Raw genomic sequence first — 19,938 nt, 5'->3', positions numbered from 1 at the left:
TTATTTGAGCATTTTGAAATTTTACCACAGAATTATCATTGTAATCCTATATATAATAAAAAGATAAGTAAATGTCATTTTTAAATCAGCATAAAATAAGGAAGAATTCACTTAACGGGTTTTGTGTGTATAGCTGTTAAAGTAAATAAAGCTTATTTTAAGAACCATTAAGATTTATTTCATTTTGACATTATTTTTATGAAAATGAAACATTTCTTTCCCCATTCTTATGAGGTTTACTCAATAATAATTCACTCAGGTGTAGATAATAATAATAATAATATCAAAATAATAATAAAATCATGTATTATTTATGTCTAATTCACTCAGATAAATAAACACATTTTTGAGTTTTAAAAAAAATATATATGTATATATTAGTATATATATATATGTATGTGTGTGTATATATACATGAATTATGAGTGAAATTATTATATGAATTTTATACATATGTATATGAGTGAATTAATCCTTTCATTTATTCTGATTTTAAACTTCAAAATGTTACTAAATAATAAAAGGAATTTTAAAAACAAACCTCAGTAAAACTTGATGAGAATGAGGAGTTGTGTTAATTGACATGAAAATATTGTCAAAAGGAAATAAATCTTAAGGGTTCTTATTTTTATTATTTATTTATTTAGCAATTTATTAATTAAGCTTTATTTTTTTAATTTTTTTAAAACTTTTGTATTGAAATGTGACCTGGACATGCTTTCATTTATTTATTTAGTAGTTTATTTAACAGGGATAATGCAGACAAACATTGCAGATGCTCTACATACAGGCTTCTAGCCAGTGGCTGATCTGCAGCCCAGTTCCTGGTTAGGCTTTTTAAAATACAATAAAAAAATACATAAAGAATGTAAAGTAGCAAGTACAGTAAACATAACAAAAATCTAAGACTGTGTACAACCATCAGTGTTCAAAAAGCTGTTTTTGATGAGTTTGTGATGATCAGGACACTTTCCTCTCACCTGCTGTCTGAATGTCATTAACGAACCGATTCTTACCTGCATTCGGACGCTTTTTAGTCTTTGTGTTGGCCATCAGTCCTTGATGACAGATCTGCTGCTTTACCCGTCTCATCGGAGCTCAATTTAAAGCGGTTTGTTTCTCTTTAAGTCACGAAGGCCTGTACGAATGGAGGCTCCTTTTATCAGCTGTTGACTTTGCGATAAATGAGCGTCTCAACAAAGAGCGCGTCTTTCATGCGCCGGCGTCACGAGGGCCACTTTGAAGTGAAGTTTTCTGAGCGTGTTTTGATTGAGCTCTCATTGTGAGTGGGAGAGGATTTGTGAGGTTTTTTTTTTTTTTTTTTCACGGTGGGCGATTCAATAAAGCGTTTAGGAAGAAAGAGCCTGAGACAATGTAAAGACAGAAGCCGCATGTGCGTCGTTAATTACCGCCATTATAAAGTGCATAATGTTGTATTGTCTCTCCGTCATTAGAATTAGACCTGTGAATGTAAACATCACATTTATGTCACGCACAACCTTCATTACTGTGGGATTGTGGGAAATATGAACGGTGTGACATGAAGACAATGAATGGTAGCTGTTTTTATTTAATTAGGCCACTCGGTTTTTCATTTCAGTGCAGATTTGAACAGGATTTAAGAATAAATAGATGACTGAAATGAGTTTGTGAATGTGATTTCTGTTGTTCTCTCTACAGATCTGGAAGACAGAGCGAGTTCGTCTTGGGGAAATGGAGTTCGTGCCACAAAGGTGAGTTTTTACACATTTATAAATGCTTTTGGTTTCAGTGTTTGGCTTCAAACCCTAGTTGTTGTAGGCTCCCTATATAGGCAGCTGACTTCTAAGGCAACATCCTAATTTAAAATGAGCTGATCAGACTAATTTGACTAAATTGATGTCAATAGAGGTTGACATGAGCATGTTTCTGAGCTAATGATGCATTAACTCTAATTAGTTTAAAAATACCTGCATTATATTATATCATATTATATATTTATAATTTGTATTATTATTTATTTCATCATTTATATATTTATTTATATCTGTTATATATTTATCAATTGTATTCCTCATTTACATGTCGCTTTAGATGAAAGCTAAATTAATAAATGTAAATTTATTGGGTTTATATTATATTAAATAACATTTATTTATCATGTATATGTTTATTTATAAATATTATATATTTATCACTTGTTATATTTCCCATTTACATGTCACTTCGGATGAAAGCTAAATTAATAAATTAAATTTATTGTGTTATTTCAATCTATGATAATTATCTAATTGAAATATGCATATTCTGATTGTTATATATATATATATATATATATATATATATATATATATATATATATATATATTTTATTTCTCAAGTTTCACTTCATTTATTATTTGTAAACATCAGTATGTATTTCTATTTTAGATATAATGTAGTATTTATCATTTAGGTAAGATTATTCTTTTTAGCATTTATATTTTTATTTATTTATGTTTGTTACATATTTATCACTTGTATTCCTCATTTATATGTTGCTTTATTTAAAAGCTAAAGGAATGTAAATATAAATTAAATGTTGTTTTAATTTATGATATTTATCTCATCTTATTAATATATATATATATATATACAGTATACACATTTTTTAAATTAGAGCCAATTCTAATTTTTTATTTATTTTTCCTCTTTAAAATAGACTCTATGTACTGTATTGTTAGTGCCATTAAACATATATTTATTTCTATTTTAGATATGATATAGAATACAATATAAACAGCATTGCTGCAGTAGAGGTTGACGTCAATGTGTTTCTGAACTAATAATGCATGAAAAAAAACATGCATATAGTGCACAAATATTGGGTGAAATGGTTTTAATGTAGTTTTTTAATTGACATTATTCAGTCATAAATGAAATGTAAGCATTTTAATACTTATAATGTTTCTCATCCTCCACCTTGGAAGGAGGATGGCATTTTGAACTAGTTGCAGTGCATTGTGGGATTGTTTTATCTGTGTAGCCTTTGCATCTGTTGCATCTACATGTTGCACTTTTGTGCATTATTTTGACATTATTTGACGGCGATGTGTGAGAGGTCGCTCTGATAGGGTCTTGCGATGGGAAGTGTCTGCCGTCTGCAGAGGTGACTCAAGGACGTGCTTACGGAGCACTTTCAGCTCCACGCGTCCACTGAATGCAAATGAATTCACAGCTTCAGCCTTATGTAAAACACTGTCTTTGTGAACGAACTTTCCCGAGTGCTTTATTCCCAGTGACAGTCGGAGGCTGCAGGTGTCGTGACACACTTTTGATTTCTAACAGTAATTTACCTTGAAAGCCAAACATGAGACTGACATTAATTCTTGAGAATGTGGCCTGTGAACTCCTTTAATTTATGCCAGGTTTATTAATTACTTCTGAGTGAATTTGAATATTCAGTGGGGAAAACAGGATTTATGCATCATGAACTGATTGGATTATAATTTAAACTTTACATACTAAGGCAGGTAGTTGGACAGAAAGAATAAATAATAATTTTATATTTGTGATGTCAGGTGGAAACCAAAGTCATTTCAGTGATGGAACAAGTTTTTGGGTTTTGCAAAATAAGACCAATACTGAACATGAACTGTTAATGTTAGTGTTGCTTTTTAAAATACACATAGTTTCTCTTTATTGTTTGTGCCATTAAGCACCTCAATATTTATTATTCATGTATATATTCTAATTTATTTAATCATTTTTATATTTTTCATTGCATTATATATATATATATATATATATATATATATATATATATATATATATATATATATATATATATATATATATATATATATATATATATATATATATATATATATATATATATATATATATATTCATTTAAATTCATGAAATTTATCTTACTGAACCATGTACAGTATATGTCTTTATATTAAAGATATACATATATAGGCATGTTTTTTTTATATAAATTGAGTTTCACTCTTTATGGATTTTGCCATTAAATACATCAATATATTTTTGTAATTTTAGCTATAATATAATATAGTATAATATAATGTAATATATTTATTATTGTTTATTTTATAATTTATATTATATTTATATTTATTGTGAAATTTTAATTATATAATCTTTTAAACCATGTCTAGGTATTGTAATCTAATTTAATATAATATAATACTTATCATTTATGTATTATCATTAATTTATATGTTGTAATTTATTAATTTGTCACTAGTCATATTTATCTCATTTAATTTTGTCTTTAATTTAGAGGGTTATTTAAAAGATATATCTTTTTGAATATAAAAACGATATACATTTTCGAGTAATATAATATAATAATATTTATCGTTTTTGTACCCTAGTAAAAAAAGTAATACATTTATTTCTTACTAAGCATATAGTTCAAATCTGTTAACATGCTTTACTGCCATATCGCTCGAGACTTACTATTATAAAAGTTATAATGAAACTTTATTGGAGTATCACTTGTGCACAATGCATATTTCTTCTTCTTAAGCCTGTTTTAATGTCACTTTTGATGAGGATTGTATGATTTCTGAATAATATCAGTCTTTAAATGCAAGATATTTAAAGTGTGCCTGAAATTATATACTTCAGCATGTCTTTAGGTGGACTTCAGCACTACTTCTGCACAAAGTACAAAATTAGTTGTTCCAATTTAGCAGACTTTAAGTATACCAGTTTAGTATACTAAAAGTCTAACTGCAGAGTATTTTTATTAAGTACATAAATATTTAAATATATAATATATAAATACATAATGTATACATGTATTTATAGTTTACTAAGCATGAAATAAATGCATTTCAAATGCATTTTAGTATATTTTCACTAGGGTATTCTCATTCATATATATGTATATATTTGACCTTTAACCTTTGACCCCTGCAGAATTACGCTGATGGCTCTCAGTACGGTCATATGGCCAGTCGGGACCTGGGGTCACATGACAGCATCTCTCCGCCGTACGCCAACTCCAGATTAGCAGGTAAGAGCTGGAGCTGAGCATGATGGGACACATGATTGTTTGGCTTCATGATGTTTCTTCAGCTTTCTTTGTGAGCGAATTGTTCTTTTGACGATTCAGTTGAACCGGTTCACAGATTCATCTGAATGATTCGTTAGGGAGTCAGATTGAATCAGTCTGCTGGAGTCCAGATTCAGTGATCAGAAACATCTGGAAAGTTTGTGCTGGTTTGTGTGTTTCTGTCACATATCTCTGAGAGTTTGTGTGTGTGTGTGCAGTGCTGATGCTCATTTACCCATAATGCTGTGCTGTGCCGCTGGCCGTCTCTGTCTCATCCAGTGAGCAAATGGTCAGTGATTCAGATAATCGGCCTCAGACTAATTAAGCCTGACTTAAAAGCATGAAAACTGTAATATGAGGAGGTTTGCCTCTCTCTCTATCGCTCTCATTCTCTGTCATAAACATAGACTTTAAGGCAAGAACTTATTAGTATATAATATAACATTTTTTTTTTTTTTTTGAACATTGTGAAGTTATGTTACTGTATTATATTAGGGATCTTCTTTAAAAAAAAAAAAACATGAAAATGGCTCGATCTGTGAGGTTTGTTACCTGTGTTTTTCTGTGTATTTCCTGTTGAAACAGGAAGTTAGGGTGGAGTTTATTTTTAAAATAGCCAATAGAATTTAGTTTGCATCACAGCAGTGAATCATGATTGAATCTGTTGCTAGTCAGTGGGAGGGGCATTCACATTCCAGAGAGCATTTGATTGGACAAAATTTGCATACGAGTCTTGAGTGCACACTTGCACACAAACGAGCTCACAACTAATAGAGACAATCACTAATTATTAATAGAATTAAATTAGATCTGGCAGAAATTGCATAATGATGCACAGCTTTTCTCTGAAATATGTGTGTTACGCGTTAGTTTCTGACTCTCAGACAGTTGTTTGTTCGTGGCTCTCTGAGGTCGGGGCTTTGTCCTTCCACATTTCCTTCCTGTGGAGCTCTGAGCAGACGGTGACATCACTTCCTGTGTCTGAAATCCGTCTCAGGCTCCACAGTGTGAAATCAATAATATTGCAAAAAGAATAATATTGAAAGAATATTGCAAAAAGTACAGAAAAAAATGTCTTTGAACATTAATAGAAGATACTGGGTTGTTGTTGTTTTTTATTACAACTTAATTTACATGCAGTCAGACCTCAAATGTGAACGTAAAATATTTTTTTTAAATGTAAGATGCTTATTTTATATATTGGTCAGAGATGAAAATGTTCTTTTTTTTAAGCATAAAAACAATAAAAGTTTAACATAGCTTTAATTAAAATGAAAGGTTTTACCTGTTTGTCAGCATGAAGTTTTTAATCAAATCATATTAAAATATAATACAATTTCATGATAATTTTTTCATAGATTAATTTTTCAGCACATCTCGTATTTAATTAGACCTTTTTTTCTTAATTTATTAATTGTAAAAATAATGTATTTATTTTATAGTATGTAGAAATTGATGCATTTAAAATATATTTATTTTATTTTTGAATATTTATTTTAGACATATATTAGGGCTCTTACAGATTTTTTTTCAGTTGCTTACTAGGGCCGGACCAGAATATTCGATTATTTGAATATTCGTTTGGAGGGTGGGCATTCGATTTTACATTTTGAGATTCGAATATCCTTTTCTTTTTTTTCTTTTTTTCTCGAACATCTCACATCCCCCGTGAAACGGTTCTCAACTTGTCCGCCTGGCTGAACATCTGCACCAGCAACAGACCCTTCACCAATGAAAGACGTTTGTGCTATAGCATGCATATATTTCATGAAAAATCTTCTATTATGAGCGCGCTTGCTGCACATCTACATTTGAAATAATGAACTTAAGCGCGCAAAAGACGCGACATGTGAATGGACCCTCTGCTATCACAAAACCGAATGCGATGCATGCGTTTTCTTTGTCAACTGTCCCGAGATGCGAGCGAAAGTCTTGGGTCAGCGTGCAGTAGCACTTGTAGTGAAGACCAGATGCGCCGATGTGAAGCCGCTTTGAGAGAGTGAAAGAGAGTACAGCTAAATCATTCACGCTGTTTTCAAATGACTGATTTAATCTGATATTTTGTGTGGATTTATTCACTCATCTAACCTACATGCTATATTCAATAAATGTTTGCAGGAATTTCCCTCGTTATAAACTCGAAAGCTGTGGGGAATGAGTAAAACTATGCGATATACACACAAATTCAGGACCTGATTAAATATAACTCTATTATACAGAGATTTGTAAAATAAAATTCCATGACTTTTACAAAACTTTTCCAGGCCTAGAAACTGCGTTTTTAAAATTTCATAGCTTTTTCAGGTTTTTCAAGACCGTACGAACGTTATAAAAGCAACTGCACGCTTTCAATCACTAAAGATTGGTCCTCTCCCTCCTCTAATCACATGCCGGATCTGTTACCCCGCTTTATTCCGGGACCTCTCAATTTACAAATTAAGCACTGGGCTACCTTATTAAAAGTATTGCTCTTAACAGACCTGTGTGTGCTTTGTATCACTAGTGCAGTGTCCGTTCTCAGAGAATATAAGCCCTGCCCGAGTGAAGTGCGCCGCTTCCGGCTCACGCTGTTCTGTAGTTTATTAAAAGTTTATTAACTCTGAATGTGTCGGGTGTCCATTTTGCACCAAAATGCAACATTGGACTCCCTTAGGTCCACAGCAACACACCTGCCACACATGAAGTCATTGAATGAATGGTTCTCGACAGAATAAAAATGCAAATAGACAGACAGACGCACAGAGATTCCTGCTTTTAGAGAGAATATGTTCAGCCCTTCCCTCCCTTCCCTTCGAATATTCGGTGTTGATTACTACCGAAGCTTTGCAATAGTACCCTCGCCTGTGAGAGGAGATCTCTCCTGACAGGAATCTCCCATGGAGAGCCGTCGAGGAGAGAAATCAGGTTCGAGAACCATACTCGGCCCAGCCAGAACAGTGCTACCAGTAGTAGACTAACCTCGTACCGGCGCACTCGCCAGAACTCCCGGGAGCAGAGCGATCGGGGTAAAGGCGTACAGACGAAACCTCAGCCAAGTCTATACCATAGCATCCAGTCCCAGTGGAGCTGGATGACCCCGGGCCTCGGCCCCTGCATCGACAGGATGTCTGCTCCCATATTGAGATACCCAGGGATGTAGACGGCTCTCAGCGAGCGAAGTCTGCCCTGGGACCACACAAGGATCTGGTGCGCCAACTTGCACACGCAGAACCTCCCTGGTGTTTGATGTAAGAGAGAACCGCTGTGTTGTCGGTGCGCACCAACACATGGTGATCTCTTAGGTCTGGGAGAAAGTGTTTGAGTGCTCGAAGCATGGCCAGCATCTCCAGGCAGTTGATGTGCCATGTGAGATGGCGACCACTCCACAGACCGCGGGCAGAGTGGTCACTCATGACCGCTCCCCAACCGGTGAGGGATGCATCCGTCGCTAGCATTATGCGGCGACCAGGAGCTCCCAGCACCGGGCCCTGAGAACCAAGAACGCCTCCACATGTCTAAGGCACGTAGGCATCACCGCGTGACCTTGAATGCGCAGTGGGTTTCCCCTCCGGGAGAACCCCTTGGTTCTGAGCCACCACTGTAGGGGTCTCATGTACAGCAGGCCAATAGATATCACGTTGGACGCAGCTGCAATCAGACCCAGCAGTTTTTGAAACTGCTTGACAGTGAGTGACTGGCCTTCTCTCACTCTCTTGACTGACGTGAGGATCGACTCAAACCGAGCAGGGGACATGCGTGCCTGCATCGTAGTCGGATCCCACACCACGCCTAGATAAGCGGTTCCCCGCTGAGACACATTGGCAGTAGTTTCCACGCTGCCAGATGGTCTACTAAGGGAACCAGTCTCTCGAGACTGGCCTCTGATGTACTCAGAGCTGCTAGCTCGGTGCCCTGAAGCGGAGGACCGGCAGGAGATGGCCGAACCAGGAGCTCTAGAGACCCCCGCAAGGGTGGCGAGCTTCTCAGCTCCGCTACGTTTCCGGGCGGAAGTGACTGACAGAAGCGCTCGCTGGGGCCAGCTGCGCCCTGGAACTCTGGTAGGGTTGTCAGACTGATCTCCTGAGGGCACTGAGGGGAGACGGACACCGTATAATGAGGTGTAACCCACTCTTCTCCAGAGGGGCCTGCCCTCGTAACCCCTGTGCCACGCTCGTCAGGGCTTCTTGGCCGAAGACCTCTTAGACTCTTAGATCCGGCTTAGTCCTAGAGGTCCCTGACCCAGAGTGTTTGCCACCTTGGCCCCGCCGTGGGGGTGCGCGAGTAGCAATACTCTGTTTTGTGCCTCTGTATGAGGAGCTGGCACACGGTGAGGGCTGCTCCCGCCCAGCAGCCCCCAGAGCTAGAGATCGGTGAGGGAGGAACCGCTGGAACGCTGCCGCTTGTATACGGGCCTCCTGGTACCTGTCGACGGAATTGACGGCATCGCCAAACAGGCCAGAAGGCGCAAGCGGGGCGTCTCCTTCATGTCAAATAGGGTAAACCACAGAGGCCAGCGATTCTACGGAGCTCAGAAATAGCAGATTTGAGCTTCTATCCCTTATCTAGCTCTTTAAGCAGGTACGTCGGCTTGGTACGCCTGTAACACCGCCATGGTGTGCAGACATGCACCAGCCTGACCTGCGGCCGCGTACCCCTTGCCTACCAATGCTGAAGTTGTGCGCAGCGTCTTGGTGGGCAAGGTTGGAGCCTTCAGAGACGACGCTGCGCCAGGGGACAGCTAGCTCATGGCAACGTAGCCTCGGCAACGCGCGCTGCAACAGCGAGCTGTCACTCAAATGGGGAAGACCGCACCTCTGGCTTCCAGCCCCGAGCGAGAGCGCTAAATCTGGGGAATGCAGGGGGAGATAGGGCGAACCCGTCTCCAACCCGTCCGCCAGATCCATGTTGCGATCCCCACGATCTCACTCGCCACCGTGCCTCAACAGGGGCAGGACCCCGAGATCGTACGGCGGGGAGAAGCACAATCAGCCGCATTACTTAGAGCTGACGGCGCGAATATAATGATGTCGTCATTCACAATATGCTTGTGCAAACACTGCAGCTTTACAAAGCTCATCGACGTCCTTCACGTCCACCTCCTCAGAGGAAGACAGGCGGAGCGCCGAGCCCTTTCTCTGGAGGGGAAGAACCGCGGGGCGGGCTTCCGATCTCAGAGAGCGGGCGCTGGATCTGATGGGAAAGGAAGAAGATTGGGGCTCGTCCGTCTTCATTCCCTCACCTGATCCATGTGCGATTCCCACGAGCGCAGCCGCCGCTCCGTCTTTTTTTCTTTTTCTTTGGCAGAAGCGGGACCGGCACCGCGAGGAACGCTAGTGAAAGCTCACTCCTCAAAGAGAGCCTTCCGAGAGCAAGCAGACGCAGTGACAACGCTCACAAAGCGGGAGTCAGCTCCCTCGAGAACTGACTCTGCATGCTCTGCATTCAAGCAGACCACACACGGACTGTGTGTATCCCCAGCAGTGATGTAACATTTGCAGGGAGGAACATACAGCCTGTAATGCGATCTGCTTGCACACATTGTGGAGCTTATTTCAAGTGATTGTGTAGGGATAAACACTAAATAAGACTCACAACACAGATCGACAGACACACACACAAGAGTAGCGGTTGATGAATGACAAAAAGCTGATGCCGGTTCCACCGCACGTGCTTTTATGCTTCCTGGTCGATTACGTCACCCGCCCGTGACGTCTCGCCCTTCCATTGGACAGATTACACATGTATTCAGAGCGCGGTCACGCTGAAGGCGTTCCCCTAGCATTTTCGATGCAGCTCGAGTTCCTGGAAGGGAACTGTGTGTTGTGGTTTGCAAAAAGTTTTTTATGAAATTGAAAACTGAGTCAAAGGATGAGAATTAGTGTCTGGTTTTGCAGATTTGGTGTGTGCTTCTGCTGTTTGAGTGTCAGCTTTCAGAAATTGCGTGACAAGTAAAGATTTTGTGTGTAAGCAGTTGAAAAAACTGTAATTTGTTTTTTATGTATTTATTGTAAAAATGGATGTATTTATTATTTATTTAGAATTTCCTCTAAGGCCGTCTGTAGGATAGTGAGAGGTAGAAAATGTCAGAGAAAATTAAATTGTCTTTGTATTAATGCAAGTAGCAAATAATGTTTATCACAGGTCTTATTTCACACATAAACTGAAAAGCCCTTTATAAACAACCAGAGTACATTTCAGCTGGAAACTTTCAGTTTTAACCAATTCTCATTACAGCAGAGCTTCATTTTCTCCATTTTTGGGCACATAATAGATTTTCACTTTCACAAACCCTCATGTATTTGATCCTTATTGAATCTTCTGCGTTTTTTGACGTTGTGTGATCTTTACCTGTGTGTGATGTGAAGTCTCTCCTGCAAACACAAATCCATTCATTAGAAAATGACCTGTGATACTCATGATACATGCTGAGCACAAAGCAGAGTGTGTGTGTGTGTGTGTGTGTTAATGGACGTAATCAAAACATTGGCTGAAGTCTGTAATAACAGCGAGGTGTTTAATAAGAACTAATCACAGCGGACTCACTTTTAGGATGTTTGTTGGCGTTGGAGAGCCGGGTGGTGCGAGTGTGTGTGTGTGTGTGTGTGTGTGTGTGTGTGTGTGTGTGTGAGCAGGTGCAGTCCACACCAGCGCTGTTCTCCTCCTGTCATGTACCTGCTAAATGAAGCACACAAAAGTTCCAGACTGTAAGCAGGTTTGGTCTCTGCGAGGCCCAGTTAAGAAGCGCCGGATTCTTGTTGTCTCCTGCAAGCAGTTTTCCGACACAAATACTTTATTGCTGTTTATTCAGCAAGCAATTTTTCCTGTCGGCCTGCAGTATTTTATGCATATAGAGAAGTTTGTTTGAAAAGTGCTGACCTCTGTGATTGCTCATAATTTATTAGAGGACTTTTTTTGAAATTGTGGAATATGAAAAAAAAAGAAAAAAACGATGATAGTGACTGTGTTTCTCTTTCTGAACAACATTAGTTGTAGTTTATAAATTATATAGTAATTTATAATAACATTAATATATATGAATGAAATAATGTATTTGAAGTTTTATCAAATCATATTTCATTTGTTATTATATATTGTTTCATTTATTATTATACATTATTATTAATGTATTTTATAAGTAAATTAATATCATGATTTAACTATAAAAATATTAAATTTTAGAGAACAAACATATGTATAAGCTATTAAAATGATGTATAATTGTGTATATTTTGTAGGTTTTTATCAAAATATAAAGAGTTTTTCTAAATGTTAGTATTTTATTATATTTAGTTTGTTCATATTAAAGTATTCATCTATTTTATAAATAAATTATTATAAGGATTTTAACATTATGATCAGTTTTAGAGCTTAAAACATGTAAAGACTATTCAGATAGTTTATTATTATTATTATTATTATTTCCTTTTTATGAAAATCAAAAAAAAAAAAAAAGTAACAATAACATGTAATAATACAAAAATGTATAATTATATTTATGTATATTTTGCTAATATTATTGTAAAGTATTATTCATTTATTTGGTATTTGGTAAATAAATTAATATCAGGATCTAATATATGTTTTAGGGCTTAAACACATGTAGAGGTTCTTCTTATTGTTATTATTTATTTTTACAAAATTTAAAATAAAAATATATAATTTTCACAATAACTTTTTTTAAAGAATGTATCATATTGTAATATATTTAATTTGTTAATATTATTAGTTAATTTATTTAATTAATTAATTAATAACATGATTGTAATATAATTATATTAATAATATAATACAATCAAACATAAATATAGATGCAGGTAATGTGTTTCACAGAGGCAGGTGTGTGTCGTCTGTTACAGCCATCAGTGTGTTTGGGTTCTCACACACAGATGGTCAGTGATGGTTCGGTGGTCCTCTCACCTCCTCCTGCTCCTCTGATCTCATTAACACATCCTATCCCTCCACCCGGTGATCGACTGCGGCGCTGAGCTTCATCGGTGGATCCGTCACGATTCTGCAGAGACGCTCAGGTGTAAATTGACCATACGCTCAAATCTAAAGAGATCCGTTCATAACAGACGCCACAAACACAGCTCAGCTCATCCCTCCTCAACATTTACCATGCTGACCATTAGGACTGCATGATAAAGTGACCAAAAGTTCTTCATCTAATTTATTTTTTAGCTTTTTGACATTTGTTTAATAGTATTTTTTCTTTAAATAATTATTTTCTCTGTCTGTCTGTCTGTCTCTCTCTCGCTCTCTCAAATGGCTTAAAATTGTAAATTTTAAAACTATATATATATATTTAATTAAATAAATTATTAATTCAAATTTAATTCTAATTAATTTATTATTTATTAATTAGAATTCATGCATGCATTCATTCATGCATTCATTCATTCATTCCATTAATTTTTAAATTACAGAATGCTTAATTTTGACCAAGTAGCCAAACTGATTAAAAACAACAACAACAACAACTGTAAAAGCAATTAAATGCATAATAATAATAGTAATGGGCGTATCCAAGTTCATCAACTTAAGCCCAGTGTTATAGGATTAAATCATTAAAGATAGAATGAAATCAGAACATTTTTATTTATATAATTATGTTAATTATCTTCAAATGAGTGCCGGGAGTGTTTATATTTTATTTGACTTCATTTAATTATTATTATTTGTGAAATATTTTATTAGATGTACTGGCCAAATTCATAGTCCAAAATTCAAAGTTATATATATATATATATATATAGTCACACCATGGTGAATTTCCAAAAGGGATGTGTTTTTTTATGGTATCAGAAATCTAAGCTGCAGGAATTGGTGTAAAATCACTGTTTTCCAGATGCAGTTGTGTTTTGTCTGAAGGACTGTAAATGCCGTGTTTTATGGAGGTCTGGCGTCTGGAATGCAGGCGGAGAAACAGGAATTCTGGAGGAATGATGTTATTCCATTTATTTTTTTAAATTAGATTTTATTAGATATACTGGCTGCTCACATTTTAGTTAATTTAATAAAAAAAAAATTAGTCAATTTTTTTTTAATTCATAGTTTTTTATTTTGAGCTAATTTAAATGTTTTTAAAATATATTTAATAGTACAAATCCTGGCTGCTCATATTAGTTCATTTCAATTAATTTTTTTGCTACAGTCCAAATTTCTTTTAAAACCCAGAGTTTTATATATTGTTTAATTTCTAAACATTAAAAAAAAATCATTGGCTATCCTGACTGCTCAGATTAATTAAATATAGCCTATATTTGTATTTATTACAGTCCAAATTTAATTTAGAATTCACCTTTTTTGTTCTCATCCACAATCTGTTGCTTGCACAAACCGTACCATGGTAAAGTAATGGTAGCATGAATGATTACCGTAGTGTGTGTATGTATGTGTCTAAGTGTGTGTGTTTGATAAAGACATCAGGTCAAGCTCAGTCAGGCAAGAACTACAGATGAGCCCTCGCGGGAGCAGGGCCAGGCCGTTCATGTAGGACCAGGCGTGTGTGTATGTGCGCGCGCGCGTTGTGTCTGTGTGTGTGCGCGCGCGTGTGTGTGTGCGAGTGTGCATGTGTGTGTGTGCGTGTGCGTGTGCGTGTGTGTGTGTGTGTGTGTGTGTGTTTGTGCGTGTGTGCGTGTGCGAGTGTGCATGTGTGTGTGTGTGTGTGTGTGTGCGTACCGTGCAGATGAGCCCTCGCGGGAGCAGGGCCGGGTCGCTCATGTAGGACCGCGTGTGTGTGTGTGTGTGTGTGTGTGTGTATGTGTGTGTGTGTGTGTGTGTGTGTGACAGACTGTGAAATGACGCGTTGTTGCGCGGCTGGGCTGCACCTGGGCCCTTCAGTCCTGATGGATCGGTTTGGTCATGTGTAATAGCCCCATCTGCTGCGCCTTGTTTTTCTTTTTTACTGATAAACACTGATCCCAGCGGCTGAGCCTCATGAACTGGATTCTGTCGTTTTCCCGACCGGAAAAGAAAGACGCAGCGGAGATGTTGGCTTGTTATTAAAAAAGTGTGAACAAAATGAAAAGTAGGATTTGATTTTAAACCGTATCCTTGGAGACAAGTTGCTGCATGCATTGCGAGCGACGGTCTGCATGCGCGCGTGTGTGTGTGTGTGTGTGTTAATGAGCAGCGCACATCTCACTGAAGGGTTTTGGAGCTCGGCTCCATAATGACTTTTATTACAGCCAGGAGTTTCTGTAACCAAGCCAATTCTTAATTAAAGTCGCTGACATCATGCTGTAGTAATTAAGGACTGCATTAATTAAGCTGCGTTTTTTTTTTTTTTTTTTTTTTTTTGGGGGGGTTATTTTTCGCAAGGCTCTCGTTTCGTCCGACGTCAAGCGTTCCGGGATCGAACGCAAAAACTCTTGCTTCGTACGGAAAAACTTTCGGACTCGTGCTCGCTGATCATATCTGTGCATTCTGATAGCTAATTATGCTTCGGAGAACATCGACAGCTGCATTCATCATCATAAAACGTAATAATTAATGACATTCCAACAAAGAAAAATATGTAAATGAGCACTCATTAGCATTTTCATATTCAGCTTCGATAATGCTTTTGCTGACAAGGCTGTAATTAATGAAAATGCATGTCGCAGGCAGGAGATTGGATCGGCTTCATTCCACGCACAATTCCCAAATGTTGGCATTATGGAAAACGAGGAGTGCTGCCAACTTTTTGGGGGCGAGAAAAAACTGAAAGCGCCGTATGCAAATGAGATGCTGGCAGCCTGGCACCCAACGCTTAACCCTTTACGGGCCGAACGCACCGATCCCATCCGGCCTGATGTGTGTTTAAAGAGAGTGGGAGATGGGCTGCTGGGAATGTCGTCGTGCATTTGGGAATCCGCAGACGCACCTGTACGTCCATCCGCTGAGCCGCGTCGCTGCTGCGCTCCGTTACGCTGCATGCTGTGTGTGTGTGTGTGTGTGTGTGTGTCGCTGGGGTGTTTGACGGCTGCTGGAGACACACAACAATGTCGTGCAGTTGTGTGTCCTTGAGTTAATGCACAAGAAATGATGGAAAATCACCTTTAAAAAGGAATTCTTCTGCATAACCCACAATTAGAGCTTCTCAAAATATTACACTGTGCACTGCATGTATGTAGTATGCAGTATGCATGATGTCACATGACTTCATCAATGTTTCATGCTTAATTCAGATGCATGATCATCTCACAAATAAATGCAATTATTTTAATATTTATTTGGAATCTATAAATGTTGGAATAATGGAACTCTTTATCTCAGATCTTAGTTTTTTATATTATTTATTTTTCAATTTTATTTTATGTTGGTAGTGTTCTGCAATTTGAAACAATGTAGCATTCCATTATATTCAACAGTTTCAAACAATGTAACATTCTATGGATTTCTACAGAAACAATGTTGCAATTCTACAGTTTAAATCAATGTAGTATTCTACTGAATTTTATATTTTGAAACAATATAGCATTCTGTTATATTTTTCAGATTGAAACAATGTAGCATTTCTACTATATTCTACACCCTAGAAATGGGAGGTTGAGAGCATTGCATTGTGGGATACTGTCATATGCTGCACAGCATAGTTTTGCATGTATACAATAATCACATGCATACTGCAGAAATGAGCAGCACGCACACACACACACACACACACACACACACACTCACATACAGACCAATGGTGTTCATTTCCTTCAGGAGGGTCGTGACCTGAATTTGTCACATTTTTGTTAATCCTGTGCCTTAAAAATTCACAGAAAAGCAGCATAAACGAGTAAAACATGAAACAATAAGCGGTAAATGAAAAGATCCCGGTGGGGAAGCTCTCCGTGAGAGAGAGAGAGAGGGAAGTGTGTTAATCTCGACTGTGGGATATGACAGACTGACGTGACGATCTCATCCTCCGGCTCCGTTTGACTTCAAGTTTCATCAGAGAGAAAGAAACAAATTAGTTTTTCTTTCTTTGATTTTCTTAACCAGGTTAAGTGGATGTGATGAGGCAAGAAGAGACATATTACACCTGCATTTTATTTATGTAAATAATGGACATATTCAGAATAGCACACTAATCATAGTAATTGTGCATGTATGTGAATTTTCAATATCCAAAGATCTTACCAGAACACACCCGTTTCCCACAATGCAATGCTCTCATCTTGACATTCCATTTCCACTGTGATGAAACCAAGCATTTTTTTGTGATTTGCACAAAATTAGATTAAAAATTCTGAATTGCCATTTATTTCGGAGGTCATGCTACATGACAGTGTAGCATTCTGTTGTTTTCTACAGTTTGAAACAATGTAGCATTCTGTTGTATTCTATATATATTGAAAAAAAATCACATTATACCGTTTAAAACAGTGTAGCATTTTGTTATATTCTTCAGTTTGAAACAATGTAGCATTCTTTTATAATCTACAGTTTAAAACAGTTTAACATTCTATGTTATTCTACAGTTTGAAAGACAATGTAGCATTCTATTACATCCTGCATTTTAAAGCAATGTAGCATTCTGTTGGATCCTACCATTTGAAGCAATGTTGCATTCTGCTGTGTTCTATAACATTCTGTTACATTCTACAGTTTGAAGCAATGTAGAATTCTATTGCATTCTACAGTTTGAAGCAATGTAGAATTCTATTGCATTCTACAGTTTAAAACAATGTAACATTCTACTGTTTTCTACCACTTAAAACAATATAGCGTTCTATTGCATTCTACAGTTTAAAACACAGTTTGAAATGATTATTTTTGCATGCTCCTGCAGTGTGCCCTGTGTAGTGTGCTTGCATTCCATTCTGAACATAGATGTTATCTTAAAAATTTATTATAAAATTCAGATTTTTTCTTTGCTTATTATTATTCAGTCAAACTCCAAATTTTCTTGCCGTTAAAAACCCTCCACATCTGTGGCAAAAGTTTTTTGGGCGCATGCAGCACTTAAGAACAATCTGAATGTGTCGAATCAGTGCTTTCAGCACAATGGAATTGCATGAAATTCAAGTGCACTAGTGTCGGCATTTTCCATTCATCGTGCTTTCGTGGAGCCTAAAGCCGCCGCGTGCGCTCCGAGGTGACAGACGTGGAAAAGTTGGCCGCTCCGTGTGCTTTTTGAAGTGAAAGGTTATTTGCATCCTGTTGTGAGGGGAGTGTTTCCACTAATCCTGCCGGCTAAAGAAAAAGAGACGCGCTGTGTCAGGATCTTATCCCGCTCCTGAAAGAAAGAGTCACGGCAAATCCTGCAGGACACGAGTTAACCCGCCGAGAGACATTCAGAGACCTTCACCTATGCTGTCTGTCTCTCTTTCTCTCTCAGACCGTCTCCACGGTGCCGTAGAAAAGCAGGTTTTGGAAGGCGTGGGGTTTGGGACAGTGGTGGATTTGTTTGAGCTCAAATCTGCAGTCCTGGCGTTCGGGGTTTTTAAGCCACTCAAGTGTTTATGTGTCTGTATTTAATTTAGTGCTTCATTTGAATGACAAAAGAATAAAATAGGCATTTGCATGGTGTTGGCCCTTGAATAAATGCAGATAAAAAAGCGCAAAAGTTTATTCCAGACTTGCGTTTCTCCGAGCTCAGCACGAGGTCAGATGCATGATTTTTTTCGGGTTTGCTAAATTTAGCAAAATCCATCTTGATAAGGTGACGCAATGCTTTTTTCCCCCCAGTGTTAAAAATTACTATTAGCTTCTATATTGAGATTTAAGTTTCTCTTTTTATTTATAGGTTGATCCAGTGAACTGCATGATATAAAATGCCGCGTTCGTTTGCAGTGAAATGGGCCGAGCCGCCTGCTCACCAAGCTCTTTTGTTCTGTGCGTAACGTCTGCCACGGCCAAACTGGCACAGATGCCACACAACATCTCTCATGCCTGGCATCACACACACAAACAATGAACCATACACACACCACGTACACTAAATCCTCATGCAACACACAGCGGCTCACGGTTTGTGTGTGTGTGTTTTTAGTGATTGTGTGTTTGTTTTGCGCTGAAAAACACAAATGCATCGAGCAGCTGTTTGCATACAGTATTCTGTGTTCAAAACGTGTCAGATTTGTTGCAGTTATTTGCACAATTGTTAGATAAAAATATTAAAATATGATTTAAGATTATTAGCAAATTCTAATGTTAATTGTGTAAATGTTATTAACAACATTATTAGCAAATAATTGTAATTATTAGAAATACATATTTAAATATGAATATTATTATTACAGGTATAAAATAGTTTTTGATGTCTTTGTCATAAACCAAGTTCACTGTTTAATATTTGATCATTAACTTATTAATACTTTGCCATCATTTCTATGTTGCAGATATAATTACGATATTTCTAATATTACTGTTACATTACTGCATTAAAAAAAAAAATCAGGCTTTGTGTTTTTCAGTAGTTTTACGTATTTATTTGATTTTATTTAGGTTTTTTCATTCTAGACTTAGAATGAAAAAACCTAAATAAAAATGAAATGAAGTTAGATTTAGTGTAGAGGGCTTTTGATCTCTTTCTTTCTGAATCTGTGATGCAGTGTTGCGGCCACAGCTCCGGCCTGCTGATGTACCTTATAAAATATTGGCATGAGAGACAAACGGAGATGGAGAGAGAAAGCGCCACACGCAGGAAGATGTGGCGAGATGCAGTGGTGCCCGTGGGCATTGCCAGTGTGTCTCTGCCCTCTGTGCTGATCCGTTGCGCGCAGCTGAGAGAAATATTACTGTCATTCATCACACGGACGTCACACCAATCCCTGACAGAGACTCCGCTAAGATTCCTAATCCTGATTTGGACACCGGTCGTGTTTTTTTGCGCTCTGGAATATGGAATGTGTGTTTATGGGAAAATATTAACACTGTTTTATATCTCAGGAGACGTGTTTGAGTTATGTTTCATTGTGATATCTTTGATTTAG

The 19,938-nt window shown here is 37.4% G+C and overlaps 2 protein-coding genes across 6 annotated transcripts in view; one reads left to right on the top strand and one right to left on the bottom strand.

Annotated features, from left to right (window-relative positions):
• The window catches only part of LOC306861931 (uncharacterized protein), a 1,169,885-nt gene that overhangs the window by 814,033 nt on the left and 335,914 nt on the right, over positions 1–19,938 (bottom strand). The window lies entirely within an intron of this gene.
• Positions 1–19,938, top strand: part of LOC306861928 (transcription factor 4-like) — a 169,853-nt gene that overhangs the window by 37,142 nt on the left and 112,773 nt on the right. For all 5 annotated transcript variants that reach the window (XM_079404424.1, XM_079404423.1, XM_079404426.1 and 2 more), the window contains 2 exons: positions 1,681–1,733; positions 4,912–5,008. In XM_079404424.1, coding sequence (XP_079260550.1) covers positions 1,681–1,733; positions 4,912–5,008 — 150 coding nt within the window. The remainder of the gene's footprint in view (positions 1–1,680; positions 1,734–4,911; positions 5,009–19,938) is intronic.

This window comes from Barbus barbus (assembly GCF_936440315.1).
Source record: "Barbus barbus genome assembly, chromosome: 43".
NCBI classification, from domain to species: domain Eukaryota; kingdom Metazoa; phylum Chordata; class Actinopteri; order Cypriniformes; family Cyprinidae; genus Barbus; species Barbus barbus.
The sequence above is the reverse complement of the archived record's forward strand: the minus strand, read 5'-3'. Positions and strand labels throughout refer to the sequence as shown.